Source organism: Athene cunicularia (genome assembly GCF_003259725.1).
Source record: "Athene cunicularia isolate RWA chromosome 2 unlocalized genomic scaffold, athCun1 chr2_part1, whole genome shotgun sequence".
Taxonomy (NCBI): domain Eukaryota; kingdom Metazoa; phylum Chordata; class Aves; order Strigiformes; family Strigidae; genus Athene; species Athene cunicularia.
This window is the reverse complement of record NW_020799095.1, coordinates 136,903,152-136,916,798: the sequence shown is the minus strand read 5'-3', so window position 1 is coordinate 136,916,798 and position 13,647 is coordinate 136,903,152. Positions and strand designations below refer to the sequence as shown.

Sequence of the window (13,647 nt, the reverse complement as noted above, 5' to 3'; positions counted from 1 at the left end):
TGTTGAATTACTATGAATGAGAGACCTGGATTTTGGGGGAGGGAATTTTTAAATTTAGTGCCTGTTTTAATAAATGTATATTGCTCATGGACATTCCAAAGCATTCATTTATAACGTCTCTTTCTTTCCTCTCTGAACCATACATATTTGTGCAGTTGCCACCTAGGTATTAAGTATTTCATTTTTTCCTTCACTGCACTGATATTGCCTACTCTAAAATTTTCTTGTGGTTTCTTTCACTCTAAACTCAAGTGGGACAGATATGTGTAGTTCCATATGTATGTAGGAAGACAATGTTATTTCTGTACTCATCAATTAATTCTTCTAGTCACTTTTAGATCTAAATCTAGACCACACTTACTCATATATTGAGAATAATGTGAATGAGGACAGAATGGAAATAAAAGTAAGCAAAATATATGTTTTGAGAAAAAAAGAAAAATATGAGGTAGAAACTATGAAACTAAGTTACTTTTCTAGTTTATAAAACCTTTGGAAAACTATGTTCAACTAAAACCATTACAAAATTTGATAAAGGTGAATTTTGGACAACTGAATTTCAGGATACTTCGTATTGTTACAAACATATAATCTTTCCTAATATTTGGAACCCTTGGAATGTATAGCACTCATTATATCCACACACATACTACATGCAGCACTTCTGAAGTCAGTCTTGAGTCTACAATACCAAAGTATTCTCACTTGTCAATCAAATTACATATGCATTTATTTTCCAAGGGATATCTATGTACAGACATGTTCTAGTATTTCCAAGTCCTGTCCCAGAAGACAACTGGAGTGGTGCCTGGAGTGGCATATTCCCTGGCCCATACTTAGGTTTACCTGTCAGAGGAATTACTGTTTGGAATAGGAGACATGAGTGAACAAGCAGTCTAGGACTAGTGCCATGGAGTAATACAGGGAGATATCCAAACTGACAGTATAGGAATAACAGGACTTTCAGTTTAAAATATAATAAATGAAAGAAATATTAGCTTCTATTGGGATATTTCATAGTTTTTTTCAATTAATGAGTGCTCATGAAGGTACACATTTTATATTGACATTATTTCTCACTTTAGCTCGGGAGAAATGGGATCGTGATGATTTGATATATCTATGACCAAAAACTGTGATAAAAGTGTGAATCAACCCTTTGAAAAAGGACAAATTTTTTTATATTCCTCAATTTCTAATATCAGATTTAGTGTGTGAATAACATTAATCTTCAGCAGAGAAAATACAAATAGTTTCCACCAAGTTGAATGCAATGCAATGACATAACAAATGCATTTTTTACTGGAATATTTGCAAATTTTTGTTCTGGATATTTGGACATCAGATTATAAATTTCGTACTTGATGAATTTAGGGAGGACAGGTGATACTCCTGATTTTATAAATAACATAAGAGAAAAAAATCCTGACTTAAAATCTGAATAAATAGAAAGTAAATTTGAAATTTTCTTATCTAGTTATGACTTGAGTGAGTGTTGAGAAAGAGAGTCTCAACTTCTGCCAGCCTTGTTTTTTTGAAACTATTTTCACACAGAAATTATATTTCATGTGTTTTTAATTTGAATAGCTTATTAATTAGTATTTATAAGTGGGTGAATTTCTGCTAATCTCTTTAAAGGTGTGTGTCCATTCCTGCTAAGGAGAACTCTGAGGCATATTTTACCCACAGTCTCTGAACTTAATTTCCACTGGCATTAATAAGAATTAATGAAATATTGGAAAACATTGAAAGCTATTTTATTCTTGGTATTTTATCATGTAAAAAAAAAAAAGAAAAACAACAAACAAACAAAAAACAAAACAAACAAAAAAACCCCGACAACTAGAGGGTAAATAAGTTCATATGTACCTCACTTACAGGTGGAATATTGATTTAAAATAGCAATTTGGTTTTGTGTAAGCAAGCAATGCACATGATTTCAGAGGTAACTGACAAATCTAGGACAAAAAATCTTACTTGGAGAGAGATCAAAACAATTGGGACAGCTTGCGTTAAGTGCACGTGAGCAACAATACACAATAAAAATGTAAAAAGTAGGATGGTGTAAAAAATTCAATTATGCTTATTTTCAGATTACATGAACAAGAAATTCAGACAAATTACAATGTGGCAAATTTAAAAGGAAATACTTTTCCAGGCCTCATATCTTTAATGAATATCAGAATGCCACTGAAATCAGGAATTTGTGCAGATCTGAACAAAAATTGCAATCTAGTTTGGCAATTCCTGGGTTCCCTGACAAAGAGCAATCTCAGATTAACAATTCTTTGCTTTAAATGGCAGCGAGTTGGTATTAGAGTGTCGTATTCAGTTTGAACATCTATATTGCCTATCAAGGAAAACTAATGCAGTTATTTGGTGAGTTACACCCCTCAAAGTAATGCTCTTGTATGTGTCGAAAATCTAGAAGAAATTAATGTATTTTAAATTATACAACTTATTTTCTACTTTATTGTCTAGCATCAGGAACAAAATGACTTGAAGGGTTGGAAATAGTAACATAACTTCATAATATTAAAAATTTAACAGAAAAAGACAAATAGTCTTTTTAGATGAGTCATATAGTATTGCAGCTGGAAAATGAGTTTTATTTTAGAAGTAGGGTGATTATTAAGTATTGCTTCAAAATATAATTTCATAAGAAAATATTGCCTTATGTGGGTAATTTGTGATGAGACAGCAGTAAGACTAAAGCAAGAAATTTTAGGCAGTGACTGTTAAAGGCATTGCTAATCTTCATATTCTTAATTTCAAAGGACAGGGAATATTTTTGTAGCCTTTTTATAAAGCAGTAAGAAATACAGGCCTCTGAAAGATTTCATCTTGGAAAAGCTGAAAATAAAACCACTGTGTACAGTCAGAGTTTTCAAGTTAATATAGTATGATTCATAAAATAAGAAAAATTCACAAGATTATATTATTGCCTATATTTTGACATGCTATGATGACAAATAATAACTGGAGTGGCCTTGCAAACCTTTAAAGGATTTAAGAGAAATCCCTTTGAACAAATATGCTGGAGTCAACTTCAGTGTTGCCTTCTTTGTAAAGCTTGAAAGCAGATTTGAGGACAGGAGAGTTTTGCTAGAGGAAGAATGCTTAGCTTGATAAAGCAGCAGTAAGTATCAACCATTTAGGTGAATTTTGAAGTGTTCAAGATGAGACAGGTAATCTTAATCCTGTGTTATGTCCTTGTACAAAACAATGAAAGTCAAATCTAGATCCTCAGAGTTATTATTTAAGAGATGGAAATAGAGAGCAACAATGACATCAACAACTAATCTGCATATTTAACATATTCACTTCAAAACATGATTGGTAGAGCAAGTCTTGCAGACAAACACATTATGTTTTATATATAATGTATATTTATAGACATGTATAGCATATATAGTATATATAAATATGACTATAATGGATTCTTCCCTTTAACTGTTACATGGTTTTGTTTCATGGCTGGTATCAGAAATCTAATATCCTAGGTTTTGGTAGTTCTTGGCATGGAAATTTGACAATGCAACGTATCTTATGAACCATACTGCTTGTTTTGATAGCCATTTACATCTTATTTCTTGAATCAAAGCCTACTGTAACAATTCAAGTTATTTTTTCCATAATATATTTAAATATGTTAATATATATATTTGTGTGTCTGTGTGCACACACCCATGAGTACATCAGGGATGCAGAAGAATATTTTAGTTACATGGAACTCAGGAAAAGAAATTAAGAAAATACATAAATACCCTTCTGTTGTTCCATCTTGTTTTCTTACTTTGTATATTAGGGAAATTTGCTATGAATCCAAGTACAGGTTTATCTTGCCTCTTCCCTCTTAGCATTAGACTGGTAAGTATATCTGGTACAAGGTTTGAAGAGCTCAGGATAAGTTTAGGAAACCTCTTTTTTTTTTTTTTTTTTTTTTTTTTTTTGTCTATTGACAAAAGGACTTCAGCAATAAATGATGAGAAATGCTGTAATCAAACAATTTATGATGCTCAAACATCAGTCAAGAGGGTATACACTTAGAGTGTGAGTACGACCTAGTAAAAGTGAACTCTAATTTATGTTCTCAGATATCAAACTAACAGAAGAGCCATGACTCATTTTACATTCCCAGTGGTTTAAAGCTCTTCATTTGATCAGAAGTCATCCAGATCTGTGGTACTCCATATGTTTAAATTAACCAGTCCTTCGCTCAGAAATCAGTTACCCACAGTGTCTCATCACCTTTGCCTCATTATCTAAAATCTATTAAATCATTCAACAGCTTCCTGATCATGTTCAGGATTGTGTTTGTTAAAACATTCTCTTAGTGTTCTGTCTTGTGTACTTTTATTTATTCTTCCAAATTTTGGTTGATTTCAATCTGATGTTCTTTCATGTCTATATTACAGGTTTGTTTATTGCTTTGCATTTATAGAACCTAAGAGTCAGAAATATATCAAGTTCTTGTAACGCCTTCCTATGTAATGAGTTGTTTTCTGTCAGTTAAGAAAAACATAGCTGGAGCTTAAGGAAAATCTTGTGCACATTTTCATATAATATTTTACCTTTGGATATGTGGGTACATAAGCAGATACTTAATAGGCTATGTCAGAAATGGCTTTTCAGTGTTATGAGTTGTATAATATCCAGTGAAACACACTATTGCCCAAAGTTGCCATAATTTATGCTCTATATTCTTCAACAAAATGCAGTATTGATTTATAAAACCATTACAAATAATAAAAATATGTTTTCTCCAGAATTACAGAGTAGTTCCTGTGGCAATCCTGGAGTTCCACCAAAGGGTATCTTGTACGGTACAAGATTTGATGTTGGTGACAAAATCCGATACAGCTGTGTAACTGGATATATTTTGGATGGCCACCCTCAGCTTACATGCATAGCTAACTCTGTGAATACGGCATCATGGGACTTCCCTGTTCCTATCTGTAGAGGTAAGAGAAATGCTACAGTAATGTTCTCGAGTATCTACATTATATTTATCAGTATGAACAACTTTTAACCTCTGGTTTAATTATTAATTTTTAGACTGTGGTTAAAGAAAAAAAAACAAAAAAACAACCAAACAACAAACCTTTTTGAATATTTTGATCTCCTGCTCGCATATATGAGGTATTTCAACACAAACACCTATCAACTTTTGAGTCAGTATCCTATTAAAATGATATTTCTCATTTATTCTGAAATATATGTAATGAAATAAGAAGTAGAAACATAGCAATAAGAAGGATATAAATGTCTGTGTTCAACATGTTATCAACTATGGGAATGTAAATATGGGATCCATTAATGCTTCCCAAGGACTAACTTTTTGTCAAGTATTAACTTGGATATTGAGCAAATAGAAGTTTGAAACTACAAAACCACCTGAGTTAGCAAGACTTCCCCTCAGATTGGATATCTTCTGATTTCAGTATAGGATATCCCTTGCATTTTAACAAAAATGGTAGGTTGGATACTTTTCCCTTGCTCACATTATAAATATAGCAGTTGTAGAGAATCCTGGTTTATGGGTAAATGTTTTCTGAGACTGTTAGAGGGAAATAATGTTTGCAGAGTAAGGAAAGAATCTAAGATAATAAAATGGAGAAATTCTCACTACTATACACAACCAAATACAATATAGTATTTTGATGAAACGCTGTTTTGTCAGGCAAGCTTGAGATCCTTTTCCGGATTTGCAGGTTAACTTTACAGAATTTAACATTTATTTTTGTTAAATTTAATACACTCTTCTAGAGTCTACAGAAACATTCCAACTGAAATTAGCATTCTGATAAAATTAAATAAAAAAATCAAAATTCTTTTGGGTTAGAACCTGGTTAACCAGTACTACAAAAAAATAGTTATATATGGGAAATCTCTATAATTGGAAATACCATTCTATTGTTTCCTATTCTTGGCTTAGAGGTATTTAATATAGTTATGCATGATCTTGAAGAAAATACAAAGTTATTACTACTAATAATATTTTCTAGTAAAATTATTTATAACTCCCGAATCTCCCCCCACCCCCCCAAAAAAAAAAATAGTAAAAAATAAAAAATCTAGCTAATAATGGAAATACACAGCCAAAGCATAAATCCAAATTTTGTTTCTGGAGATGATCATAAACATGATTTGATAACACTATGTTAACTTACATTTATAACAAAGTAAAAGGCTAATGAACTTCACTGTCAACCACTGTTCAAATTCTTGATCTGACAATTTTGAAATGAGTTGACATAAAAACCTGTAGTCTTAAATGAGGAAGATGAGAGACTTGAACCTGATGCTTCCACTTACCAGTCAGTCATCACAGTCAGTGTTACACATGCTTTCTTTTGATGCAACGTTTTTCAGTAGAACTTTGGATAGGTTTTGTATTTATTCCAAGGGGATGCTAAAATACACAGTGTAAATTTGAACAGGAATTATAAGATGCCAATAGTAGTCTTGTGGTTAAACATAACTCTAGTGTGTTTAAACATAACTCTAGTGTGTAAGCAGAAGACTATCACATAAGAATATGAAAAACATATCTCTTCATTCATGACTAGAGAGGTCATTATCTAAGTAGTGTCACTCTAGGGCAAAATAGAGCTGACAAACTAGAAACGATTCAGAAAGAGGAAACAAGTTCTGTTAGGTTTCAAAATTGTTATTTTGTCTAGAGACTGAGGAATTAAAACTTTTCAGTATATGTGCAAGAAGATGAAGTGACTTGCAGAAACTCATGCAGAAGGAAAACAGCTTTTGGAGAAGGCAGTTCTCTAATCAACAGCAGTAAAGAATAAAAAGGAGAAAGGCTTACCAAGTAAAAAATAAAATAATCAAGGTACAGATTTTAATACTGGTGGTTACAAATTACTGAATGGAACCTAGGAACGTGACAGATTCTTATGTTTTAGCATCAGGCATAATGGCTTAAAGGCTTAATGCACCAAATTACTGTTAAGGTATTTTTGGTCTATGTTCGATTAAAAAATTAACTAATTATTTCAATAGCTCCTTTTCTACAAGTCTGTGTTTGATATCAGAAACATCTAACCTTACATTTACTAGAGAGGCCTTTGTGGTTCCATTCTAATGAATTTCTCCTAATTTTGTCTAATGCAATTATCCAACACTGGATTCTACAGAAGGTCGCTAAAGGTGATTACCCACTAATGAGCTTCTTATCTCTTTCTCTGTTTGATTAAACACTCATCTCTAAAGAGTTCCTCTGATAAATGCCTCATTGTTCTGTACATTACATCTATTACATTCTGTCATTACATCTAAAACAGAAACTCCTGATAGAAACAAGTGAAGTGGTATATAATTTAGAGATTATATATGTAAGAATTATTTTTTCTGAATGCTAAACAACTTGACTACTGTTTTTTGGCAGATGGCCAGGTCTCTTCTAGAGACCTTCCATTTTAATATAATTGGCAGAATTGAGGAAATACAGAGTATTTCAGTGTTATGACCTAGGAAATGTCATAGTCCTATTTGTTAGAAAAAAAAGCCCCTAAAAGAGCATAAAAGCATAATTTATTCAATATTAATTTGGGGTTTTTTGTTTGGTTGGGTTTACCTATAGGAAATAAACTGAAGAAAGCTCTGAACTTAACACATGCATAGATGTCAGTGAATTTGAGCTTATATATGTAAATTTTATTATCTGCCTCTTGTAATTCAGAACAAGTATATTTGAAGAGTAATTTTTTTTTTTTTAATCATTCCTTTTATGTTGCCTTAACTTTGAATGAAGAGATAAGGAGGAGGTAATTCTTGTATTTTAGCAACATAATGTGACACCCATCCACAAGAAAGGCAGAAAGGAGGATCCAGGAAACTATAGACATGTCAGTCTGCCCTCAGTGCAGTGAAGGTCATGGAGCAGGTCATTCTGAATGCCATTAAAAGTCATATAATGGGCAACCAGGGGATCAGGCCCAGTCAGCATGGGTTTATGGAAGGCAGGTCCTGCCTGACAAACCTGATCTCCTTCTATGACAAGGTGAAGTGCTTATTGGATGAGGAAAAGGCTGTGGATGATGTTTACCTTGACTTTAGCAAGGCTTTTGACACCATTTTCCACAGCTTTCTCCTGGTGAAACTGGCTGCTCATGGCTTGAATGAGCACATGTTTCACTGTGTAAAAAACTGTCTGGATGGCCGGGCCCAAAGAGTTGTGGTGAACGGAGTTAAATCCAGTTGGCGGCCGGTCACCAGTGGTGTCCCCCAGGGCTCAGTTTTGGGGACACTCCTGTTTAACATCTTTATTGACGATCTAGACGAGGGGATCGAGTGCACCCTCAGTCAGTTTGCAGATGACACCCAGTTGGGTGGGAGTGTTGATCTGCTCGAGGGCAGGGAGGCTCTGCAGAGAGACCTGGACAGGCTGGAGCCATGGGCTGAGCCCAACTGGAGGAGTTTCACTGAGGGCAAATGCCGGGGGCTGCCCTTGGGCCACAACAACCTCCAGCAGCGCTACAGGCTTGGGGAGGAGTGGCTGGAGAGCTGCCAGTCACAGAGGGACCTGGGGGGTTGATTGACAGCCGGCTGAACAGGAGCCAGCAGTGTGTCCAGGGGGCCAAGAAGGCCAATGGCATCCTGGCTTGTGTCAGCAATAGCGTGGCCAGCAGGGACAGGGAAGGGATCTGAGCCCTGTACTCGGCACTGGTGAGGCCGCCCCTCGATTCCTGTGTTCAGTTTTGGGCCCCTCACTACAAAAAGGACATTGAATGACTCGAGCGTGTCCAGAGAAGGGCAACGGAGCTGGTGCAGGCTCTGGAGCACAGGTCGTACGGGGAGCGGCTGAGGGAACTGGGGGGGTTTAGTCTGGAGAAGAGGAGGCTGAGGGGAGACCTCATCGCCCTCTACAGCTGCCTGAAAGGAGGGTGCAGAGAGCTGGGGATGAGTCTCTTTAACCAAGTAACAAGCAATAAGATAAGAGGGAATGTCCTCAAATTGCACCAGGGAAGGTTTAGACTGGATATTAGGAAGCATTTCTTTCCAGAATGGGATTTTAGGGTTTAGAATGTGCTGCCCAGGGAGGTGGTGGAGTCCCCATCCCTGGAAGTGTTTCAGAGTCAGGTTGACATAGTGCTGAGGGATCTGGTGTAGCTGGGAACTGTCAATGTGAGGTTAATGGTTGGACTGGGTGATCTTAAAGATCTTTTCCAACCTATATTATTTTGTGTTTCTGTGATATATCTTATGGATTGATGTCTCAATGAGGGGAATATCATTGGCATCGGAAGTGCTTTGTATTGCCACCAACAACCATACACGAGACCCTATTACATGCTTATGGTTTTAATTTGGTGCACAACACTGATATTGAAGGTACACATTTTTTTTTCTTTAGCCAATTTTTATTCATAAAGAAAAGAATTGTTCCTCAATTTGCTTCCTTTTTCTTTACCAAGTCTCTATTGGATTGTATTGCAAAATCATTGCACATATATAACAATTACTTTATTTCATATTCTGTTTCTCAGTGCACATAGTTGAAAAGCACAAAGCTTTTCTTTTTGCCTGTCATTTGCATGTTCTAGCATTCATTAAAATACTTTTTTATTAGTTTTACTAGAAGTGCTAAAATACCTTAATTAAAAGAAAACTAAATTGGATTCCTTGTATTGTGGTCAATTATACTGTGCACAACCCATGACTATTTTTAAATAAAGTCTTCTTCACTGACAAATGACCTTTGATAAGGTTGTTTTCAACAGTGAAACATGATAGTAGCTGTATTAAACCACCCATTTTTGAGAAAATATTACAGCTTGTAGTTTCTCCATAATGCAGAAATACGGCAACCTAGGAATGATATACTGAGGCTAATAAATAAGGTTACATTTATATATAATATTGTCATTCTGTAAAGGTTAGAGTGATTAGACACGTTCATAATCAAGGAAGTATTCTGACTTTTATGTTTTTAAAGCTTTTCCTATTCCAGGGCAAAATTAATGTTTTAAGAATCTTCATTCTAAAGAATTCTTGGGTTGTTTTTTAAGAATCCAGAAATTTCAAAACCAGAATATATGTTCTAGTTGAATTCCTAGAATTTCTATTAAAATATTTTTCAGTGTTGCCTGTACATATAGCTACAAAATATTTGTCACTATAAAACTTTGTTTTTTCACTTGTTTGAATTGACATGCATTTTAGTCAGAGAAGTGCACAACCCACTGGCTGTAGGTACTTTATTTACATGGACAAAATGCATTTCTGCTTTTTTCAGTATCTGGAAGTATATTATTTTTTATGACAGGTAAAAGACTAAAGAGGTTTTTATTTAATTCCAAACCTAGGAATTCTGTAATTCCCCTGCAACGTATATAGATATACATATACATTATTTCTCCTTGTCTGTATAGATGTATGCTTAATTTGTTCTTCAGTGGATTTATTCCCAGTAAACTGGATCGAGATATTTATAAGCCCATATTTTAAAAAGTGATCTAACAGGTGTCAGATTTTAATATTAGAATATTCACCTCACTATTGAAGTATTTTACTATCTCCTGCTTGCAGAACCCACTGGAAAGGAAGATTTAATTGCAACTCACTGGTATAGTTCTGTGACTATATAGATACATGACTATATATATATATTTCAAATACCTGAGATAATTTTTGGGACAGATAAAAAAGAGAGCATCTTCAAATGAAATAAAAATACACCTAAGAGTCTTGTAGACCCTCCAGTACACTTTCTTGAAGGGGTTTATCTGTTAATATATTCCCTATAATATATGAAATTCTGAAAAAAAAAAAAAAAAAAAAAACCAACAAACCTTCACATGACTATCAAGGACTATTCATATAACAATGTAAGCATTTCATGGACAGATAAATTTGTTTACAAGTAAATTATTTTATGACAGCATGGCAAATAGAAATTAGTAATATATGTAATTGGGCTGACTCTTCATTTGTGTCTGTTGTAAGCTGGGTTTTGTAGGCGGTAGAGGGAACAGAGCAGGAGGTAAATTCAAAGTACTGCACTTGATGCTATGCAGTGCATTTACTAGTGGAACTGACAATACACACAGAGGAAAGAAAATAAGGTGCACTAACTTAAAACAAGGAATAAATTACATCTCATGGGGAATGACCTGTTTTTTGTCTAAGTCAGAACAGTTGTTACTGCTTGTTCTTGGGAAAACCCATGCTATAGCTGTGTGAGACTAGATTAAAAATGTTGGATTTGTATATAAGATATGAAGATGACTTGATACTAATGAAAAATTTTTCAGGGATTTTTTTGCAGATCCTTTTTGGAACATTATAAATTGCTTAAAATGGACAACCCTCTTATGGTTGGTACATTTAAAAATGTAAATGGTCTACAAATGGCAATGATGCTCCCCTAAAATTAGATAATTTAATTAAGACTGGAGGGGGGGGGGCTCTGAGAAATTATGAAAAAAATCTAGCATTTTATTGAAATAATAGTATAATATAATGTTGTGTGTTTTCAAGGAGAATGCTGTGTGCTTTCAAGGAGAGCCAAGAAGCTCTGTAAAATAAAACCCAAATGTCTTTTATTTTTAATGAAGAAAGTTACACTACCTTTCGTTGCTTTGAATTTTTGCAATAAAACACCTTTGTGATCTCTTCATTTTAGTTATCTTTAAAATGTGTAATTTTTAAGAACAATAGAATCAAACTTTTGCTTCCATGAAAAGCATTGAAATTGATCTCTAGTATACCCTTGCCATACTTGTATTTTTTTACTTTATTAGTGTTAATGTCAGGATAGTATCTGGTTCTCATTATCAGGTATATTTCACATAAATATAGAAATGTACTTATGTAAACAAATATATCTGAACTTGAACAATAGGAAATCCCCACATGAATTTTAATGTGTGATCAGATCCATGGATTTCTTATTATTCAAAATAGTGGTGAAAGTACTGATTTATTAGAAGCTACTATAAGTCATTATTGATGTGTTGTGAACCAGTAAATTGGTACAGAAATATGTCTATTAGAATGATTATATATTCCTAACTAACACTAAAATAAACTACTTTTACTGTGCTAACAATAATATTAGCACTACTAATATATTTAGTGTTTGTTAAATTGAACTCACTGAAAATATACAGGCAGTAATAATGATCTAACACAGTGCACATTCCTTAACAAAAACCCATTATTTGTAAGAGTTCTGATTGGGTTTAATCATTAGTTTCATGTTTAAAACCTGTGGGGCTTTTTTCATTTATGACAATATTAACTGTATAACTAGGTTTTTATGATGGGTGGAGAACTAGAAGTACCCATTGTGCTCATCTGTGAAAACTTAGTGTGCAATAATGTGCTATTATAATAGTGATGATACGTTAAAAACACAGTTACTAACTTTTAGAAAAGAAGCTCAGCATGGAAACCTTGACAAAAAAATTTTTTTTTTTGTTCTTTTTAATAAAGATTTAAATGTTCAAAGGTAAGAGATCTACAGAAGATCAGGATATAGTTAACAGCTTAAGAAGCTTAAATATCTTAAAATATTTTCCTTAGTTTTCCTTTAATTAAAAATGCATATATACAGTTCAGGATATTCATCAGAGCGTCAGAATCACGTTTTCTTTTGGTTTACATAGTTTGGCTTTGCATGTCCTCATGGAATTTCAGGAATTCCTATCAGTAGTGGAGAGAGCTGTCCTAATATCCACTAGGAACTTACATTAGCAGCGGACAAACCCTGAGCTGGTGTGATATAGGCCAGAATGAAAAAGTATTTGCATCAAAGTAATTAGCATTCATCTGTGCAGTAACCATCTTAATTTGGAAAACAGACCTCTTAAATTACATCTCCAAACACTATACAGAGGACTGGGGAGAGCAGCAGAACTAACTGTTTCTAAATAAAATTATGTTTAGAACAAGAAAGACAATATATGTTATTATTCCAGAAAGAGAACATTTGCAGACAGTTGTTGCTGACACAAAAGTAAGGAAAAATACAGATGTAACAATGCATTCATCTTGCTACTTTTCATGGAAAAAGTACCAATAAGATAAAATTTAATAACAAAAGATTGTTATAACAATTGATACAGGCAAAGAGGAGGAAAAGAGAAAAACTAGATTTTTAAATTCATTAAACCTAACCCAGTACTGAACAAAGTAAAACTTCCTGAATTCCAAAATGTTTGAGCTCACAGTTGTGTTCAAGACTGGGAATTAGGACTACTTACAAGTGGGTGGAAGTTAGTGGGGGTTATTTATGAAAAGCTTGAAATACTGTATTTATCTCTTGGGTTTTTTTTAAGAAGTTTCTTTAGAACAAAGGACATAGAAGTAAATGTTGCATTGACCATATTCACACATACTATTGAAATTCCGTTGCAAAATTGTCATTGAGGACAACATAACGGTGAGAATTATACCTGCAATTGAAGGGGGAGAAGTTTACTCTGAAGAATCAAGATGGCTCAGTGGGAAGGAGGAATCTGGAAAAGTTAAATACTGGTTTAGGCTGATAATTGACAACAATTTGAATAGTTTGTTTTGAGCATGTGTACTGTGCAGTCATCAAAGCACAGTACTAGAGGTGTTAATTCCAGCAAAGCCCCAGTCTTTCTTATGTGATTTAAAACTAATTTCTAATCAAGTTTA

The 13,647-nt window shown here is 33.9% G+C and overlaps 1 protein-coding gene across 1 annotated transcript in view; it reads left to right on the top strand.

The window, feature by feature from the left end:
• The window catches only part of CSMD3 (CUB and Sushi multiple domains 3), a 622,514-nt gene that overhangs the window by 73,284 nt on the left and 535,583 nt on the right, over nucleotides 1-13,647 (top strand). Inside the window, exon 4 of the mRNA XM_026841511.1 lies at nucleotides 4,770-4,964. Within this exon, the coding sequence (XP_026697312.1) occupies nucleotides 4,770-4,964 (195 nt within the window). The remainder of the gene's footprint in view (nucleotides 1-4,769; nucleotides 4,965-13,647) is intronic.